Below are 19,508 nucleotides of genomic sequence, written 5' to 3'. Positions count from 1 at the left end.
TGGCTCAGTGCGGTGTGAGAGGAGGGAGACGGGACAAAAACCACACTAGAGAATGAGATGGAAATTCCCTTCAGTGGGTCTCAACTAATAATTAGCCATTCAGTCTTGATGACATCATCTGTTAGCCTCCTAAAATCCACCAAGCACTTCTGCAAGTAGGAATTTTGTTTGGTTGAAGCTGGTCAATCTAACACCCATAAGTTACCGTATCTGTGACTGGAAGACTATTTACTTCACGGTTATCACATATTATAAAAAATATGCATTCAGTGTCTTATCGTTTGATCAGCCTCAATTATGTCTTATCTTTTCATTTTACATAAGAACAAAAAGGAAGTGTTTTGATAGCAATAATAAAAAACGAACAACCTTTCATGACAGGCATAAAGATACAACAATGTGGGCAAATCTGTGTCTATACAGTCATACTATACATTATTACTTACAGCTTATGGTGCAAAACAATCACCAGATTCTTACATGGCTGTGGATGGTGGTTAATGATTGTTGGGTTTTCTCTGAATCTAATATTGTATGATCTACTGTGCAACATAAAGCACCTTAAGGCGACTGTTGTTGTGATTTGGCGCTATATAAATAAAATTGAATTGAATTGAATAATGCTACTCTCTATCTACTTCTCCTGAAAAACTGCTTGAATTGCCTCTATGTACTTATTATTGTCTTCATGCACAATAATAGTAATCACAGTGAACTTTATATTTTAAAGGCTCTATAGAATTACAAATGGAACCTCCAACTATCCAGTAATCCTCTTTGTGCCAGCACTAAAACTCCCTTTTATCAGGAAGAATCCTCTGGAAATACCAGGTACAGGATGAGGAGAAAGCAGTGAGAGAACAAAAGAGTGTAGAGGTAACAAATAACATTCAATGCAACAAACAATCGAAGCGTGGCTGGATAGTGAGGCCATTAACCACAGAGCAGGAACACGCAGCTCTGCAGCCTGAGATACCTGCAGAAAGGAACAAGGAGACTGGACAGAGAGAGAGAATCACAGACTGTGGGAGAGATGGCTAACAGTGCATCTATGATCTCTGGTAAGACATACGTGCAGGAGTGTACAGTAAGGTAATAAACAGACTCAAGTTTATGCTCAGAAATTTCAGCTCAGTCTTCAGTTGCTGCTCAGGAGGGCGGGTTGTCTCCCAATCAGAATGTTGGAGGTTCGATCCTCGTCTCCTCTAGTTCTTGGACAAGATGCTGAACTCTGAGTTGCTTCCAATGCATCCATGTGAGGGTGTTAATGTTATGTTAAATGTGTGCGCGAATGAAGTTTTCAGAAGAAAGTACCTTGAGTGTTCAAATAGAAAAGTGCCATATACAGTCCATCTTTCTTAGGTCTGAAACTGCAGAGATGTCAGCAGGATCAATCAAAGTAGTGAAAACCTGGAAATGTTTGATTGAGATGCAGACGATCCCTCAAGAAACGTCTCCACAATATGGGGAGCCCATCCAAAGCAATCCATGCCACAGAAAAATCTGTTTAGGAAATCATTCATACTTCTCACCATGTATGAGGCAAGGGGAACACACTTATAAACACATATTGTCTATAATGTTTACGCAATTTGCAAAGCTGTTCGTGTCTTTATCTTACTTTTTTTTAATGTAGCCTATATCTAATATATCTATATCTAATGGCCACATTTGTTTCATTTACTTTTTTATAGTATTATTTTTATCTAAATAAAAAAGAAACAAAAAGAAAACAGCAGAGATTCTAAAAACACCAACACCAAACTGACATCCAACTTACAACAAGTTTTGGTGAGGTCCAAAACAAACAGCTGTCCTGATTTACCCTCTGCCAGATCCAAATTCTTTACAGTGTGTTTCTAGAGGAAGGTTTTGCATCATTTGATGTGTGTAAAGTTTGGATTTTCTTCCCTCTAATACAATACCATTGTGTTTTTGGCATTTCAAAGTCTGACGTCCGTTAGTGTCTGTTCATTTTTATTATAATTGTGTCCTTTTGGATACAAAACCTGTAAAAATAGCTTTGGGTCTACTGGGATTTGTTTTGAAATAATCTCCCCATGTGTCAATTTGACCTCTTGCTCAAAATGTTTTAATCTTTCTGACATTTAATTTCGCAGGACTTACATATGCTAACATTAACTAGAGGTGTATAATCAAAGTCTGAGCTCCAGCACAAAGTGATTAAGTGACTAAGTCTTTGTTTCATGCTCTCAGGTTGTAATGTTAACTTTCTGATGGACAGAATGGAACATTTCACGCACTTTCACAAAAATTCCTGCATGATCTGTGTTTCATCAGGTGCTTGTCGAGGGTCTACTGAGTTGAGTCCACCTGCTTTTACAAAACTTCTTAGGTGTAGCTATTTGAGTGAAAAAGAAGCTTCCCGTTAAAGCAGCATTATGCTTCAATTCTTCAAAATCATCAGTTTAGATGATAGAGATCTTGAATTTTAAAAAGTCCTTTGGAAGCCCAGACTTTGAATGTAGGACCTGCAAAACTGTTTCTCCAGTGTTGATATATATTGTGACGAAGACTCCATCTGTTTTAAATATTTTCCCACATCCCACATTCTTCAGAACTTTTTCTACGCATCTTTGAAAGAAGTTGGGTGTATTTCCTTTTTGAAGAAAAGTTTCCAGAAAGCTTTATAAAGGGCCTGAGGATGTCAAGCGAGGCATTACATAGAGAAACAAAGTCCATGTGGGAGTGGGCTGGGCTGAGACGGTGTCAAATACAAGATTTTCAACCAGGACAGTTTTTGGATCCTGCTTGGGTTTTTAAAATTAGACTTCCAGTTTGTTTATCCACCAGCCAAAATCAATCACCATAAATGTGGACTATTCAACATTAGAGGACTGTCTTCCGACTTCACATTAGTAAATGATTTAATATTTGATTAATAGACTGGTTTATTTGCCTTACAGAAACCTGGTTACAGAAGGAGTAATATGTCTGATGATACCCAGTTATATCTGTCTATGAAGCCAAATGATCAAAACAATTAATTAACAATTAAAATAGTTAATTAGTTGTTACTTGGTCTTAAATACATAAATACAAAAACAATACTTAAATACATCTGTACAATATTTCAAAAATTAGAAACCTAGATTATATTTCTCCTATTCCGCATTGGCTCCCAATCCCTGCAATCCTTCTTCTCACACACACGCTTTGAATAATCAGGTCCCGTCATAGCTTATAGTACCATATTATCCTAATAGAGCATTTTGCTGTCAGACAGCTGGCTTACTTGTAGTTCCTAGAGTTTCTAAAAGTAGGAGGCTTAAAACGTATAATTTATTTTTTGATGAAGCTTATAGTTAAAGCTGGATCAGGTGATCCTGAAGCGTCCCTTAGTTATGTTGCAATAGGCTGCAGGACTTTACGCAGGGCACTGAATACTTCTTCTCCACACACCTGTTTTCACTCCCCATGTATTTATATACCACGGCAGCATGTTATTACATTTTTGTTGTCTCTCGCCCTTATTTTTAGTTAGTTTTGTTCTGTAACTCTGTGCTCTGTGTTCCCTTTCTCTAGTTGTTCACAGAACAGTAGTACCAGGGGTCAGAATCAGCAGTCAGGAATATGATGTGAGTGGGCACAACGACGCTAATCCCCAGCAAAGTTGTTCTTTTTCTTCTCCTCCCCTTCTCACAAGATTTCCTTAATCGGATCATTTATGTCTTATTAAACAGCCAGTGCAGATCATAGATTGGGGTTTGGCATCGGGGGCTGCTCTCACCACTTTAAGGTTGTGAATAGGGGAACGGATTTATCCGTTAGACCCGAGCATCTTGGCATGCTACATGATAGCTCACGTGTGTGTGTCGGACAGTGTGTTTCCAAATGAGTGTATATGTTTGTGAGCTTGTGATCGTACACTTTTGTGTGGGAAACCCAGGAAATCCAGTCTCCCATGCGCCAGCATCCATTGTGTTTAGTTTCCTCCTCTCTCTCTCTTTCTGAGTGACTCTGTGTGTTTAGCTGCAATGCTTCCCTCTTCGCTGCGGCTCTAATGAGAAGTAGGAGGAAGCCCAAGCCAGAGGATTGCACTTGGCAAAGTTAACTGGAAACAGTCTCATGAATGGGTCAGGGGAGTTGTGTTGGTAGGATTAGCTGTTATTATCTCCCTGTGCAACAGAATGGAGTTTTCCATCCAGACTCATGGTTACTTAAGATACACTCCTCCCCTACATTCCATCCAACCTATGTCCGCAGATCCTTTCTTTATTCACAATAGAACGATCTGTCCAAAACATCCACATCAAAGAATCCCCACTTGAGTAAATAGAGACTGAAGGCTCATGTACAGTTAGGAAGAGCAACAGCGAATAAACACATTCACCACCCTTTGTGATACTGACAAAGGTTCAGCTTAACTCCTTTTGTCTTTTAACTTTATTATCTCCAAATGGGGTGAATAATACACTCACATAACACACTCGTCCAATCATACAGAGGTTTAAGAAAGATACATTTGATTTACATTAAAAGGACAATGTTGTGTTTTATTTTCCAGGTTAATTGTTTTATTCCAACACCAAGACAGAGAGGAAATGAATTCAAACCAAAAGTAATTAATATGTTCTCTGATTTGAGGTGTTGTATTTCTGCATCAATATCAAGACAGTGTAATGCAAACCGAAACCAACTTCTGCTCATGAAGTCATCACAAAGTCAAAGCAACAGATTGTACAGTTTTATTAACTATACAGCTGCACTACCAACTACAGTTATATTGCTTCTGAATTAAGTAGCCTACTGTTGATTTTGATGTGTCTAGATACTGTATGCAATTGATCCTTTAAGGCAGTGGTGTCCTGGGCACAAGGAAAGAGTTTTGTATCTTTTTTATAAAAAGTATTTCAGTTACATTAATGTACATATTGGATATGAGTCAAAATGTTTCAAGGTTTTTTTCCCCTTATACTAAATACACTGAAGCTATTACATAATACATGAAGAATTAGATCAAAATAAAACTTTGTAAACAAACCAGTATTTGTGGATTTTGTATTTTCCAGTGTTTCGAGCTTTGCTCGACTACTGGCAATATGTTAATAAGCCAAAAATTTGTTGCTACACAGGTTGCAATGGTGATTACATCATAAAAGAATAAAAATCCAACTGCAAACGTTAAATGTGTCACCACCCACTCATTAGTAAACAATATGAAACAGTATATGAAAGCTAGGACTTTACAGCAGGTACATGGTAAACAGACTACTTTTTCTACTCTGATGACTCAGATCACTTGACATGCAACAGCCTGCCCAATAGCTTTTCATGCTTTATCTTCCTATTTGACTATGCTGTTTATAAAATGGATATAATTTTTGTTCATTAAATGATGAAACTAATGACTGAGACCAGAAACCTGTCAGGAAAAGGGGAGAAAAAAAAAGAAAAACACAAAAGGCGTCGCCCCCTGCTGACCTTTATAAAGAATGCAGGTTTTGCTTAAGTTTTCAACATCGTTCATATACAGTCCAATATTAGCCATAATCTCTATTCTCAAGCAAGATCCTTTAATCTCAGTGTGTGACAGTCCACCTCTCACATTAACTGTACTTACATTGTGACAGGGAAATGTAAACATGTGACATGCCTCACAAGTTACAGCCACAGCCTGTGTCAAAAAATGTCAGCGTTTGGAAATAACTTCACATTTTATGCTCAAAGAGGTAACTACTGCTCTTTGAGAGGTAGATATCAAATTAAACAAAGCAAATTAACTTTGCTTACAACATATATTATATATTAAATATATATATTATAGTTTGGATGCTTTATGGCATTTTTCCAACATAGATCCAAACTCATGGAGGTTTAAAGTTATTTCAATAATAATAATGGATTGGATTTATATAGCGCTTTTCAAGGCACCCAAAGCGCTTGACAATGCCACTATTCATTCACACACTGGCAGAGGCAAGCTACGGTTGTAGCCACAGCTGCCCTGGGGCAGAGTGACAGAAGCAAGGCTGCCATATCGTGCCATCGGCCCCTCTGGCCAACACCAATAGGGTAAAGTGTCTTGCCCAAGGACACAACAACCAAGACAGAGAGCCCGGGGATCGAACCGGCGACCTTCCAGTTACAGATACGCTTCCCAACCCCCTGAGCCACGGTCAGCGCACTGCTTTCATGTTTCTTGGAAGTGGCTTGTTAGATCTCTTTAACCAGAGGAATAAAAACAACCTTTGTAAAAGGGAAGTTCAACAGGCTGTCAACAGTCTCATCAGTAACCATAACAGATAGAGACAGATTGTTTCACCCCAATAACAAAAAACACAAGTCTTATTTTCTCACCACAAGACATAGTGTAGATGATTTCTGCTTTAAATTCCAGGATTTGTTTTTTACTATAAAGTAACAGCATAGCTGAGTACTAATTTGTGACTTTAAAGTATTGAAAATGCCTATAATCCAGTAGCTTGCATCTTGCATTACAGAAACCATATGCAGGATAATCCACAGGACAAGTTTGCCTGTGGATTATCCTAAGAAACCAACATGTGGTTCTTTGAAAGATCTGCCTCTGTGCATCCCCCTCAAAATATCACCTCTATTGTTTTGGGGTGGAGGCAGAAACTTCACATATTTCAAAGTCTTGACAAATAAACTCCACACTACCTGCTTGACTAGGGTAAGGGGGAAATATGTGTTTTGTAACAGTTGTGATGGGAGGTTCTCTGTGTGTGCTTACAGATGTAAGTCTCTAGGTCAAACTATTGTTATGCTGCTATGTTTTTCAAAGGATTCATCAATCTACAGCAGGTCACATTGATCTGCTCTGTTTGTAGAGGTTATTACAACATTTCTTGCATGTTTAAAGCTGTTTTCTGGCACCTCGTCACATTCCATCTTCATGGTTGTTCAGAAGAGACCAAACACAAAGGAGTGGTACGAGTAGGTTAGCAGGGGTCACTGCAGTTCTTACACAACATGGAGTTCACTGACCCTGCCTGTATCTGGGCTGATGTGCTTGTAGGAAAAACATATTGTAGAAGACAGAAGATAACACTCAGGCATTGAGGAAATCTGTGATGAGAAACAATCTAGTGGGAGGATGTTTTTTTTCCTCAGCTAATCAGAAAAAAGTAGTTTGTGTTTTGGGCTCCTTAGGAAGCATTTGGTTTCACAACCTTGCAGAAGCTTGGTTGTGAAACCGCTTTTCTTGGAAACTCATTGTAATGTTTTGTCCACTGAAAGTATTTGAAGATTTAGGGCTTCATATGGGTTTGATAAAACCTGAAAAAACAACAACAAACCTTAAGGATGACTCATGTGCTTGAGCTCTACAATTTGTCTTGTGCCTGACTGTATAATGTGAAGCCCTTTAAAGCTTAAAAACATTACTGTATGATATTTGACACTCACTGATACCTAGAGTTTTAGAACCCTTGAGTTCAGATTTCTTGGAGTCTTAAAACTCTTCAGGATTTCACAGTAGAGAAAATATCACAAAAGAATGAGATCATTTTGAAAATAACAAAGTGATAGGAGACTGCACTGTGCTGTCAGGGGAGAATGTGGCTAGGCAGCATCAGATGGTAGTCTGCATGATGACTTTGGTAATCAAGAAGCAGTGAAGTGAAGGCAGAGAGCAGAGGTGTGGATTAAATGGTGGAAAATGAGGCTAGGCAAGGTGGAGGATGTACTCCTAGCCATGTGGCCAGTGGTCCTTCGTTTATCACGGGAGTTACATTCTAAAAAAAATCCTCGAGGTAGCCAACTTTATTTTTTACAATTATTACAGATGTTTGTAAAACATCTGTAATACACACTTTAAACACTTTTCTCAGACAGGCATGGGCATTTTTACATTTTTCTCTCTTGTTTAAACCCTCTCAAAGTTCAAACCTTCGTTAAAAAACAAGTCCAGTATTATAGAATGAAATCAAAGGTACCCAAAGGCTCCTCAACATGTGTTTGTTGGGGAGAAAACTTACAAACATACAGTACAGCACTTCAGTCACACTGCTAGCAATCGAAGATTTATGTAAATTTGACCAGCTGAACACATTCTGTACTGTACAGGAGACACGGTACGAGATTGATTGACAATGGTCTACCGCCAATCAGGACGCAGAACACAAAAAAACCATGCAAAATTGCACAAAAGAAATCCTCGAAACAGGGAGGCCGCGAATTTCGGTGCGAACTGCTGGTGAACTGCGTTATAGCGAAGGGACCACAGTAGCTGGGAGGATAGGAGTAAAGCAAAGAGAGAGGTGCCAAAGGCAAAGGAAAAAGCTTATAGGAAACTGTACACGAAGGAAGGTGAAAATAACTTATATCAAGTGGATAGATAGAATCATTGAGCTGGAAAGGTTGTGTGGCAGCTTAGGGGCAGAGACGGAAATGTGCTAACAAATTAAGACAATGTGTTGAGAAGATGGAATAAGTACACTGATCAACTCATTGATCATGAAAATGAGAGAGGATGGATGTAATAACACAGCAGTACTGGAAGCACAGAGGATTAGTAGGAAGTGAGGGTAACTGTGAAGAGGTGTGCTGAGGTTAAGGGACTAGAGAGTAAATGGGAGACAGTGGACTTTTTAAGCACATTATTTAACACAGTCTTGGAGTTTGGGCAGATGTCTGAATGAAGAAAAAGTTTTCTGGTACCAGAGATGTAGAGAGATGTAGTAATTACAATGGGATAATGTTGATAAACCATAGCATGAAGATACGGGAATGACTTGTTCAAGCTAAGATCAGCAGTGTGGCATCATGCTAAAAAAAAAAAGAAAAAAAAAGAGCACTATAGATTTAGTGTTAGATGATCAGAAAGAGTAGCATTGTGTCCTTGTGGATCTAGAGAAAGCATATAAGTTCACAAGCATTGTGGTACTGCATAAGGAAGTCAAAGAAGTATGTGACAGTGATGCAGGACACGTATGAGGATAGAGAGATTGTGGCGAGGTGCTTGGTAGGAGTGACAGATCGGTCCAAGGTGAGAGTGGGAAGGTTTGAATCCAAGCCATCTTGTACAATGGTGATGGACAGGTTGACGGATGAAGTCAGGCCAGAGTCTTCATCTACTATGATGTTCACAGAGAACATTGTGCAATCTGTAATGAGAATAGGGAGCAGATGGAAAAGAATCTGGAAAAGTTGGAGGTATGCACTGGAGAGAAGAGGAATGCAAGTCAGCAGAAACAAAACAGAATACATGTGTGTGAATGTTAATAAGGCAGCTGGAAAGGTGAGGATGCAGCTAGTAGAGATAGTTAAGGTAGATGAGTTTAAATACCTGGGGTCAACCATTGAAAAAAAAAGAGAGTGTATAAAACATAAGGTGGAGAACAGAGTGGAGGCCGGGTGGAATGGATAGAGATGAGTGTCAGGGTGTTGTGTGATGGAAGAGTAGTAGCAAGAGTGTAAGTGTTGCTCTTACCCAAGTCACGAATAAGACATCAAGATTGAGATACAGTGGTCCCTCGTTAATCGCTGGAGTTGCGTTCCGAAAATAACCCGCAATAGGTGAAATCCGCAAAGTAGCCAACTTTATTTTTTACAATTATTATAGATGTTTAAGGCTGTAAAGCCACTCACTACACACTTTATACACTTTTCTCAGACAGGCATGAGCATTTCCACACTTTTCTCTCTTGTTTAAACACTCTCAAATTTCAAACCTTTGTAGAAAATTAAGTCCAGTATTATAGAATGAAACCAAAGGCACCCGCGGTTGCTTTTGACAGTGCAAAACGTTTCATCAACATTTTGTTGTGTTTGTTGGGGAGAAAACTTACAAACATACATGTACGTAAACGTACAGCACCTCAGAGTCACACACTGCTAGCGATCATAGATTTATGTAAATTTGACACGCTGAATGCATCATGTACTGTACAGGAGACACGGCACGAGATTGATTGACAGTGGTCTAGAGCCAATCAGGACGCAGAACACAATGTGCTGTAAAAAAACAAACAAACAGCAAGGCTGCCAAAGGTGAACCGCATTATAGCGAGGGACCATTGTATAGAGCAACTCCTCTCCAACAATGTTGTGTGTTTACAGTGTTGTTTTTCTTCTAATGATGATTTCATATGTCTTAGTGTATTATATTTTTGATCTAACAGCACTACTATACCTTAAATTTCTCTTTAACAGCCTTAGGCTAGTTAGGTTCTTGGGTGGATGTGGCCAATGCAATCCATGTTTGATGCCGAGCTGCTAGTTCATCACTTTGTTTGGTCTGACTCCCATACAAACTGTAGTTACCGACATTTGTAGACAAATACAAATATGTCTGCAAGTTAGTATAACAATGCTGACGGCCACTCAGCCTTCTAGTAGATGCAGCTGGTATCATTTTGAAAATCCTAAAGCGCCTCATCCTTGAGTTATCACACTCACAAACTTGAGAGTCCACCCCCAGCAGGGTGATGACACTATCCGATCATCCTTAGAGGGGTTAAAATGTTGCATACATCTATGCAGTTAATACACACAAACGCTGTTTTGGCAGTCAGGTTGTGTTTTTCCTCCTACGCTCCAGTGTTGAAATGACAGCAACATTTACAGTAAGTGATTCTATGACACACAGAGTCATTGAGTAAGCAGTGTAGTAAAACTATCCATAACCCTTCAAAGTGTCTCGGTCAGCCTCATTGCCGTCATCATCTCAGCTCTGCAGTGTCTGATTCAGGCTGCAGATAGACGGCCGTTCCACTACACCACAGCTGTAAATGAGGTCCAAAAAAGACCATTTCCGTCGCTTATCTCGCTGTGTGTAAGTGTTTACCTTGGCACTCCTGACCGGGCGTCTTTGATCATATTGGAGATTCCATCAGGTGGTAAACACACACACACACACGCAGAGTTGTAAATTTTTCGGTTATCAACAAGTGGAATATTGACATCCTCTGTGGTGATTGCACACAATCAGCACAGATCACAAAGCTAATAGAAGAAGAACGAGGGTGGGGGTTACTGGTTTATCATTTACCCGCTGAAAAACACAACCTTGGTTACATGTCAGCGTGTATTCTTGTCGTGTTGCCATGACAACCTGTCACGCAGGATGCTCCGCAATGCCATGGCATTTCCACACCAGTGGTAAACACACACACACACACATTTTCACAGCACTGATGAATGTTTAGAGGTCGGGTCTTCCTGTGACAGGAGTTGAAACATTCCTTTTCTCTCACCAAAGCCTTCGGTGGGGTGGGGTGAGGTGGGTGAGGGTGGGAAAAGACACAAACGAATACCCACTGAGGTCCTTTTATATGTAAAAATCATGAGAAACTTACATTTTTTCTCATAAGCAAAAAACTTTAACTGCCCTAAGCAGGAGGAGTGCCCTAAGCACTGTGAATGTTTCCTGTTAAAGCTTTCTTCCTCCCCACATTTGCCAAGTCCTGCCTAAGGGTGGGTGGGGAATTTGAGTTTCCATGAATTGGTAACCTCTGGGGAATGAAAAAATGAAAGCAGTGCAAAATATTTAAAAAGATTGCTCTTAATCCCACTAGACTCCCACGTGTAATCCTAATATCCAACTTTATAGTATATTTACAACCTGGCCCAAAAAGAAAAACAAAAAAACAGAAGTAGTTTCAGCCTAATCTGACCCACTGAAATTGTCCTCTCAACCATGTATGTGTGCTGATTGTTCATTTTAGTTTTAACATCACAGCTTTCTATGTTCTACAAACCATCAAAGCTTCTGCTTCAGCATGGGAGAAAAGTACATCAAAGTATAAAAAACTAAAAGTATTTCATCGTTCTTTAGCTTTAGGTCTCTTTCAGTGTTTAATTCAAATAGAACTTTATTTATACAGCACCAAATTACAACAACAGTCATCTCACGGCCTAAGAGCCAGCATTTGGCCACAGTGGGAAGAAAAAAACTCCCTTTTAACAGGAAGAAACCTCTGGCAGAACCAGGCTCAGTGAGGGGCGGCCATCTGCTGCGACCGGTTAGGGGTGAGGGGATGGGGACAAGACAAAATATACATTGTGGATTGTGGACTGTGTTTAGTAGATTTGTGGATCCTTATCACATTTGACTGGTGTTTCCTTATATGCAAATACCTGGTCTAGTGAATGCTTGAAGATTGTTGAGTTGTGACACTCGTTTCTAGATGTTTGCTTAAGATGTCTTATGATTTGATACAACATAAAAAAAAACCCTGCAGTGTAGTTTCTGCAAAACAAACCAAAAAATAGACCCTTATTATGTGTATCTGTTGCATTTAAACTGTTATGAGCAATAAACTTAAGGCATATTGTACGCACACCCACACACTTAACTCCTTTGACATGTTTTTACTAGAGCAGACGTGTTTATGTCATCAGCGCGAGGTCGCCAATGCTGAGCAGCACCAGAGGAGTCAAACTGCCACTGACCCCGATGTTGCTCCAACTTCTTACATGAGCTACTCTGTTTTTCTAGCGTTACGTAACTGTTTAACTAAATTTCATGTCCTCTCCATATGCACTCTGTATGTGCATTTCTGTCTGTGTTTGTTCAAAATAAGCACAGAATGAGAGTTCTTAGTCCAGGAGACACATCTCCACTGGCTTTATTCTTCATAATCATGGTACGTCGATATAATTGCAGTGCAAACACTTATATTTTAGTATAAAATATTTTCTTTACCAAAATTTACATTCACATAAAACATCTCAATAAATACATCTTCAACAAAAGAACTTGACAAATATTGTATCATCCATAATATATCTCTACAATGTACAATAATAGCTAGTAATACCTACATATAACAATTGAAACCCGTATCATACAGTATGAAAATATCCAATTTACAGGAAAAATATTGTACACAATTCCTTTTCATCAACTTTCAATTAATTGTTTAAAGCAAGTGTATAAAAAATCCTCATTTTAAACCTTTTATAAACTTAAATTAAGCACTCAAGCTACCATATAGATTTAAAATCTATTTTAAATATGATAAGTCCAACGTAATTTCCGTCAGGTTCCAAATAAATCTGATCAAAATCGACACTTGCCATCGTTTTGAGTAACAAAACTCAATCAGCTCGAACAGTAAAAATACAGGCATCCAACAAAAGAAAATCCACAATAACCGTAGCAACGCATTCAGTTGTGCTACAGCTCAACACGAAAAAGTCTGATATGTTTATGAAAATAGGTTGGCACATTAGAAAATCAGCTACCTGTTGATTACAGCAGGAGCAGGGAGGAGGAGGAGGAACCTCTCCCCCCAGGCCTGAAGTCTATCTATCCTGAATATGTCCTCAAAAAGGTTTGCACACCAAGCTCATGAAGAAGACACGGGTCAATTAAGCACCTTACATTCAAGAGGACCGCTACCTTTAGCGCATGCATGAGGACTATAATAAAACACAGTCAACGTGTGTCCGCTGCTCCGCCTGCATTAGTGCTTCATCAAAGCATGCATGTTTGATCTGCAGGCTTCCAGGCAGTGCATGCTCATACAGATTAGAGGAAAGTTAATGGCTGTGGTAAGCCATACTGTGAGTAGCATGCTATACCGTAAAATAAATCATCTGGGTTTGCATGAGGAATCCAGACACAGAGGTTTGTGGGAATCTCCTCATAAACAGAAGGTTTCTTTTTTTCCGCCCTTTCCAAAGCAGCTTCGAGTTCATAAAAATAGTAGAACAGAATATTTTTCAACACTAGAAAATATTTCTTTGTAAACAAGCACACAGAAAAAAGTTTTCTTTTTTTAAATATAATTCATTGAGGAAGAAGGAATCACACTCGCACAATACTAAAAATAGGTTTTCTAATTCATGCTTCAACTCCACAGATACAGACTGGTGTGGCTAGCTATGCACACTCTATTGGCTACAAACACTATCAGGTCAAAGTAGGATCCAGCTGGCTACAGCATGCAAGGAGTGAATAGGCTGAGATAGGAGACAAACTGCTTTATTGCTACACTTTGACAAGGAAGAATCTGGAAGTCAAGCATCACAGGGAAACAGACAGCACACATGACTGAAATGCAGCAGTGGCATCATGCACTTAAAGACGCTGAGCAGCTCGGCTCACTGAATCAAGAGCTTGCCTCGTGTACGAGGGGTTCAGCGAAGGGGCAGAAATGAAGCATACAGCATCAACCACCCACAAATGGTCAAAGGCAACGCCTTGTTGTATTTTGGCAAGTTCATGTCATTAACTGCCATCTAAAATTCCACAATTGGCTTCAACCGCTTTAAACACTGTTGTCTCTAGGACAATGATGCCCCTAAAATGAATTAATCTGATAAATCAATCTAAAAGGCAACAAAAAAAATGGCAAAAATCTCATTGTGAAGAGTGGTCGCTAAGGCAACAGCACTGTTTTGGTTTTAGACGGGGAGAAAAGAGTCAGCTAACGTTCTTAGATTTCGGGACACAGTTGTTGTGACAGGTTTGTGTGCTACACTTTCAATTGTGCATTGCGATGTGTTTTTATTTTTATGCTTATTTAGTTTATCGTAGTGGTGGATCCAGTTTTTTGGCAGTTATGAAATCCTGGAGACATCCTTGGCCTTTGATTGATGACAGAGCAACGTGGCATCCTGTATCCTGTTCATGACATCCCGCTGTGTGAAACAACAAACAGGGTTTGAATGTGGAGGGACAGTCTGATCGAGGACGCCTCAGGTTCCAGGCTTTAGGCCCAAATCCAGGCTTCCCATTGGATGATCAGTGTCTCGCCTCCCTGTCTTCCACAGACAGAAGAAGAAGAGTGGAGAACAACCTTTCCTCTTTAAATAGCCTTTCTCTGCTACAGCCATCTGTGTTACTCACCCACCTCCACTCTTACATTCTTATTTTTTCGTAGTCACGATGGAGACAGTGCCCTTCACACCACTGCAGTGGGAACAGAGGGCAGGTACCTGGTGGTGCTGGTGGATGTGGTTGGTTTAGCCACACTTGGGCTTGGGGTCCTCATAGCGGCGTAGGTGGTCACCGTTGGGGCGGGGCTAAGCCTGGTGCACACACTGCCGTGGGCGAATGCACTGGCACGGCGTTCACCGTTGCCAGGCTGTTGCTGGGTTTGAGATGGCCTGCTGCCTTGTCTGCGTCCCTCCAGGAAGTATGTAAGCATCTGACCTTTGCCCTTCACACTGACCTGGCCACGGCACACAAAATTGTAGTAATTGGTGATGAGGCGATAGACGTCCTCTGTTACCTGGTGGAGGCACACAGACGTTTGATGAGCTTTATGACCAAATATTTTACCATGACACACCTACGACATGACAAAAATGAACAAGAGATTGCACAAGTAAATATATAAGGAGTTTGCAAACAATGAAGCAACAATAATATGCTTTTTAAAAAAGACAAATAAAAATTTTATGTGGGCAAAGAATTACATCTGTACCTGAACACAAAAAGAAAAGATAAAAGTGGGTCTTACAGAAGGAGGAACTATCGGTAATCTTCTTATTCTAGTATATTTTTTTTAATATTAGAAAATGTAATAAAAATATTTATTTTGTATGGTAGCGAGGAATCACACAGAAGGTCCTTAACCCATCCCTTGTGCAAGGAAGAACAGCACGAGGACTGTTAGAGCTGCACAATGCCCTCCAGCCGGCCACTGGTGTGAATGTCTCTGACCAAACACTCAGAAACAGACTTCATGAGGGTGACCTAAGGGCCCAATGCCCTCCAGTGAGCTCTGTGCCCACTGCCTGACACTCTGAAGCCCTAGTGGCAACAGACTACCAGAACTGCCACCACTGGTACTCTGTGCTTTTCACAGATCAGAGCAGGTTCACTCTGAGCATATCATCAATATCTTTGATTGCAGATAAAAAGCTGGAGACAAACAGGAGAGACATTTTCTCTCGGCGCAGGAGAGCATCAGTCAAATCATCACATACTAGGGGAGCGAACTATGAGCACAACATATTATCACCACATCTCCATTTGTTTTGCAATTTTCAAGTGAGGTCATGCTTTAAACCTCCACTCTATGGACACAAGTACTGGGACACCTACACATTACACCTAGAGGAACTGCTTGATCACGGAAACCCATGACATGAAGCTCCCAATTTTGTGCAAATGTTAATGCCCGAGGAGGTTTAATGAGTCAGCACAGTGTTGGCTTTTAGGCACCGTGCACCACAGCACTCAGTGACCCTGCTCTGTAACTTTATGTGGTCTGCCACTTCATGGCTGGGTTGTTGTGGTTCATAAATGCTTCCATTTCACAATAATGGGGCGCTCGTGACTCAAGAGTTGGGAGTTTGCCTTGTAATCGGAAGGTTGCCGGTTCGAGCCCCGGCTCCGACAGTCTCTGTCGTTGTGTCCTTGGGCAAGACACTTCACCCGTTGCCTACTGGTGGTGGTCAGAGGGCCCGGTGGCGCCAGTGTCCGGCAGCCTCACCTCTGTCAGGGTGGCTGTGGCTACAATGTAGCTTGCCATCACCAGTGTGTGAATGTGTGTGTGAATGGGTGGATGACTGGATATGTGAAGCGCTTTGGGGTCCTTAGGGACTAGTAAAGCGCTATATAAATACAGGCCATTTACCATTTATTTACAATAATACCACTTACAGTTGACCATGAAATATCTATAAGGGAGGGAATTTCACAAACTGACTTGTTGCAAAAGTACCATCTTATTACAGTACCATGCCTATATTCCTCTGTGTAGAATGACCCATTCTTTCACCAGTGTTTGTACAGCCAGACTGCATGGCTAGGTGCCTTATTTTATATAGCTGTGACTGAAAACACCTGATTTCAAAGCTAAACAGATACTACTTTTGTCCTTAGTACATTGTCCTTAGGCAGATGTTTCTTCCTGTTAAAAGGGAGTTTTTCCTTCCCACTTTGACCAAGTGCTGCTCATAGGGAGTTTCTGATTGTTAGGTTTTAGCTGTAGCAACTGATGTTGTGATTTGATGCTATATAAAGAAAATTGAATTGAATATATGAAAATAATGAAACACATGAACTTTATCTGAACTTTTCTAATTATTTCCAAATAACACCCTCTAATCTGTTTACCTTTGTCAAATAAGAACTAGTCATGTCAATAATAAAAAGCTATAGTATGCAGCAACTGCTTGTAAAGCAAACATTCAAACTTACTTACTCTTTCTTAATTTATCCCCACTCAATGAGCGAGAGAGAGAAAGAAAGCAGCGGCCTAGCAGCGAGCCAGAGAATGACTGATCTACCTATGCGGTGTGAGTGAGAGCACAGCAGAGAATTAAACAGTTGTTTTCTGATTGCTTCACGATGGTTATGTTTTACGGCACAGCATAGACACGCCCACACCTCCACATGTGTGGTGTGGTGTAGTATTACTGTGCTTCACTGAGTCTCCATCAGTGAAACATGTGCTTTACTTACAGAGCGCAAAAGAGACAGCAGTGCTTGGTCACTGGTCACTGCATTTAAAGTGGCACCAGCTGCTGTTATTAGCTACAGGCAGCACACTCACTGCCCAAAGAAAGCACCCCAGGAAAGCCTTAAATGTATAAAAATAACCCTCAGGGGCCACAGTCTCCACAGGTAAATACACCACTACACACTTCGGGAGGGTCTTAGGTGATGACTGGGAGAGATTATTTTATGAGTCTATGCAAGTGCTTTCAAGGAACATCCTTAATATTCAGATATGTCCAGCAAAAACCACCCAACTCAGGGAAAAGTTACCCCAAAACCGCTAACTTTTTATTTCAAATAGCACTCTAAATATCTTAGCTGGACACCTTTATGCTGTTTTTATTTTTTATTTTTTATTCTATGACTGCAATATTGATCTGCGTTGCATGTATTTTCATAACACAGCAGCAGCTTGTAATCTTAGTGAGATCTGTACATTGTTACATTTGGGAATAGAAAGAAGAAGGATAGGTAACAGAGAAGACATACATGTGGACTGACGAGCTGTACCTGTATCTTTCCTTGTACTCCAGTGCTGTCCATCCTGCTGGCTACATTCACTGTGTTTCCCCAGATGTCATACTGTGGCCTCCGGGCTCCAATCACTCCTGCCACCACTGGGCCCACATTGATGCCTGGTGTTAACATGAACAAAACATATGTCTGGGTCACACATGCATATTACATATGTGTGCTACTTATTTTCAAATATAGTTTTCATGTGCTTTCATATAATTATAACAAACATGTCGAGCTTCTACTGGAATTACAAATTTAAGCAGTGCAGCACTAAGAAATGAGAATTACAAAGTAATTGCTGAGTGTTGGTTAGTGATAGGATTCATTTCTCTTTCCACTAACATACACCAAACAGCTAGACTTACCCAGCGTTTTTCAGCAGCTGGTGGCATATCTTTTAACTTTTCCTTTATGAACAGCAGATGTGAAGAAAAAGTTTTGATCATATTCCTCATTTAATTCCTGTCTGGACCAGTCATTAATTTTAAACTGGAGTATATTGTAATTCATTATTATTAGGCTGTTGTAAAAACTCCCTAAAAAGCCTTCAGTTGATCCAAAATGCGAAAGAAAGAGCATATATCCTATACTGGCTTCTCTTCATTGGCTGCCTGTTAAATCCAGAATGAAACTTAACGTCTTCTTACATACAAGGGGTTGAATAATATGGCCACTTCTTATGTTAAATAAGCAGTGGCCTGATACTTATGGTAGGAGTACCATGGGAGGTAGAGCCTTCAGCTCTCAGGCTCCTCTACTATGGAACCAGCTCCCGGGAGGAAGATTGAGGCAGTCTTTCCTTCCCATTATTGCCAAGTGGTTGTTCGTAGGGGAGCATCTGATTGTTGGGGTTTCTCTGTATTATTGTAGGATCTTCACATTATAACATAAAGCATCTTGATGTGACTATGACGACGATTTGGTGTTCTGTAAGTAAAACTGATTTGAATTTCCAAGAGACCATTTTCTTTACGTCAGAATAAAAGTCGCATGTAATAGTTTTTCTCTGATTGTACTCATGTCCTGAATCACTTTAAAGTTTTCAAAACAATATTCAAACTCCTACAAAAATCAGTGTCTTACTCGTGCTCTTCAGAAAGAGCATTTCAGGTTAATTATTAGCAATTGGAAATATTTTAGGAAACTATGGCAAATGATCTGTTTATTTATGTTAGTGCTAAGAGAAACATTTTACCAGCAGTATAACATGCTGCTGCTGCTGCTGCAGTAAGAAGAAAAGCATTGTTGCAAGCCAAAGATAACATTTCCAGAGGATGCATTTGGCATACACAGTGTTTCTTTTCCCAGTAACACTGCAAAGGAGGGTATGAAGAATGGGAATGAGTGATAACAGGTTCACTGATTCCCAGTTCTGGTGTGTTACCATAATATTCTATTGCACACAGTAAGCAATAGTAAAAATGCCATAGCAACGATAGATGTTTTTATGCTACTTCTTCTCTTATTGTAACTGTAGTTTACTGATTTGTGTGATTATTAAAACACAATACATGCAATTAAATCTCACTGCACTTAATATTAGCATCTAAAGAGTACTGAGTATAGATGACAGTTCTCAGAAAAACTTTGTGTACACTCT

At 40.0% G+C, this 19,508-nt stretch overlaps 1 protein-coding gene across 1 annotated transcript in view; it reads right to left on the bottom strand.

The window, feature by feature from the left end:
• Positions 1–12,552: 12,552 nt before the first annotated feature.
• Positions 12,553–19,508, bottom strand: part of adcy1a (adenylate cyclase 1a) — a 65,743-nt gene continuing 58,787 nt past the window's right edge. Inside the window, exons 19-20 of the mRNA XM_086268696.1 lie at positions 17,900–18,024; positions 12,553–15,170 (exon numbers count right to left, since the gene is read on the bottom strand). Coding sequence (XP_086124822.1) covers positions 14,841–15,170; positions 17,900–18,024 — 455 coding nt within the window. The 3' untranslated portion in view covers positions 12,553–14,840. The remainder of the gene's footprint in view (positions 15,171–17,899; positions 18,025–19,508) is intronic.

This window comes from Aulonocara sp. 'chitande type north' Nkhata Bay, linkage group LG17 (genome assembly GCF_057382095.1).
Source record: "Aulonocara sp. 'chitande type north' Nkhata Bay isolate Kocher_YH1m ecotype deep benthic linkage group LG17, A_spYH_male_GT1.1, whole genome shotgun sequence".
NCBI classification, from domain to species: Eukaryota; Metazoa; Chordata; class Actinopteri; order Cichliformes; family Cichlidae; genus Aulonocara; species Aulonocara sp. 'chitande type north' Nkhata Bay.
The sequence above is the reverse complement of the archived record's forward strand: the minus strand, read 5'-3'. Positions and strand labels throughout refer to the sequence as shown.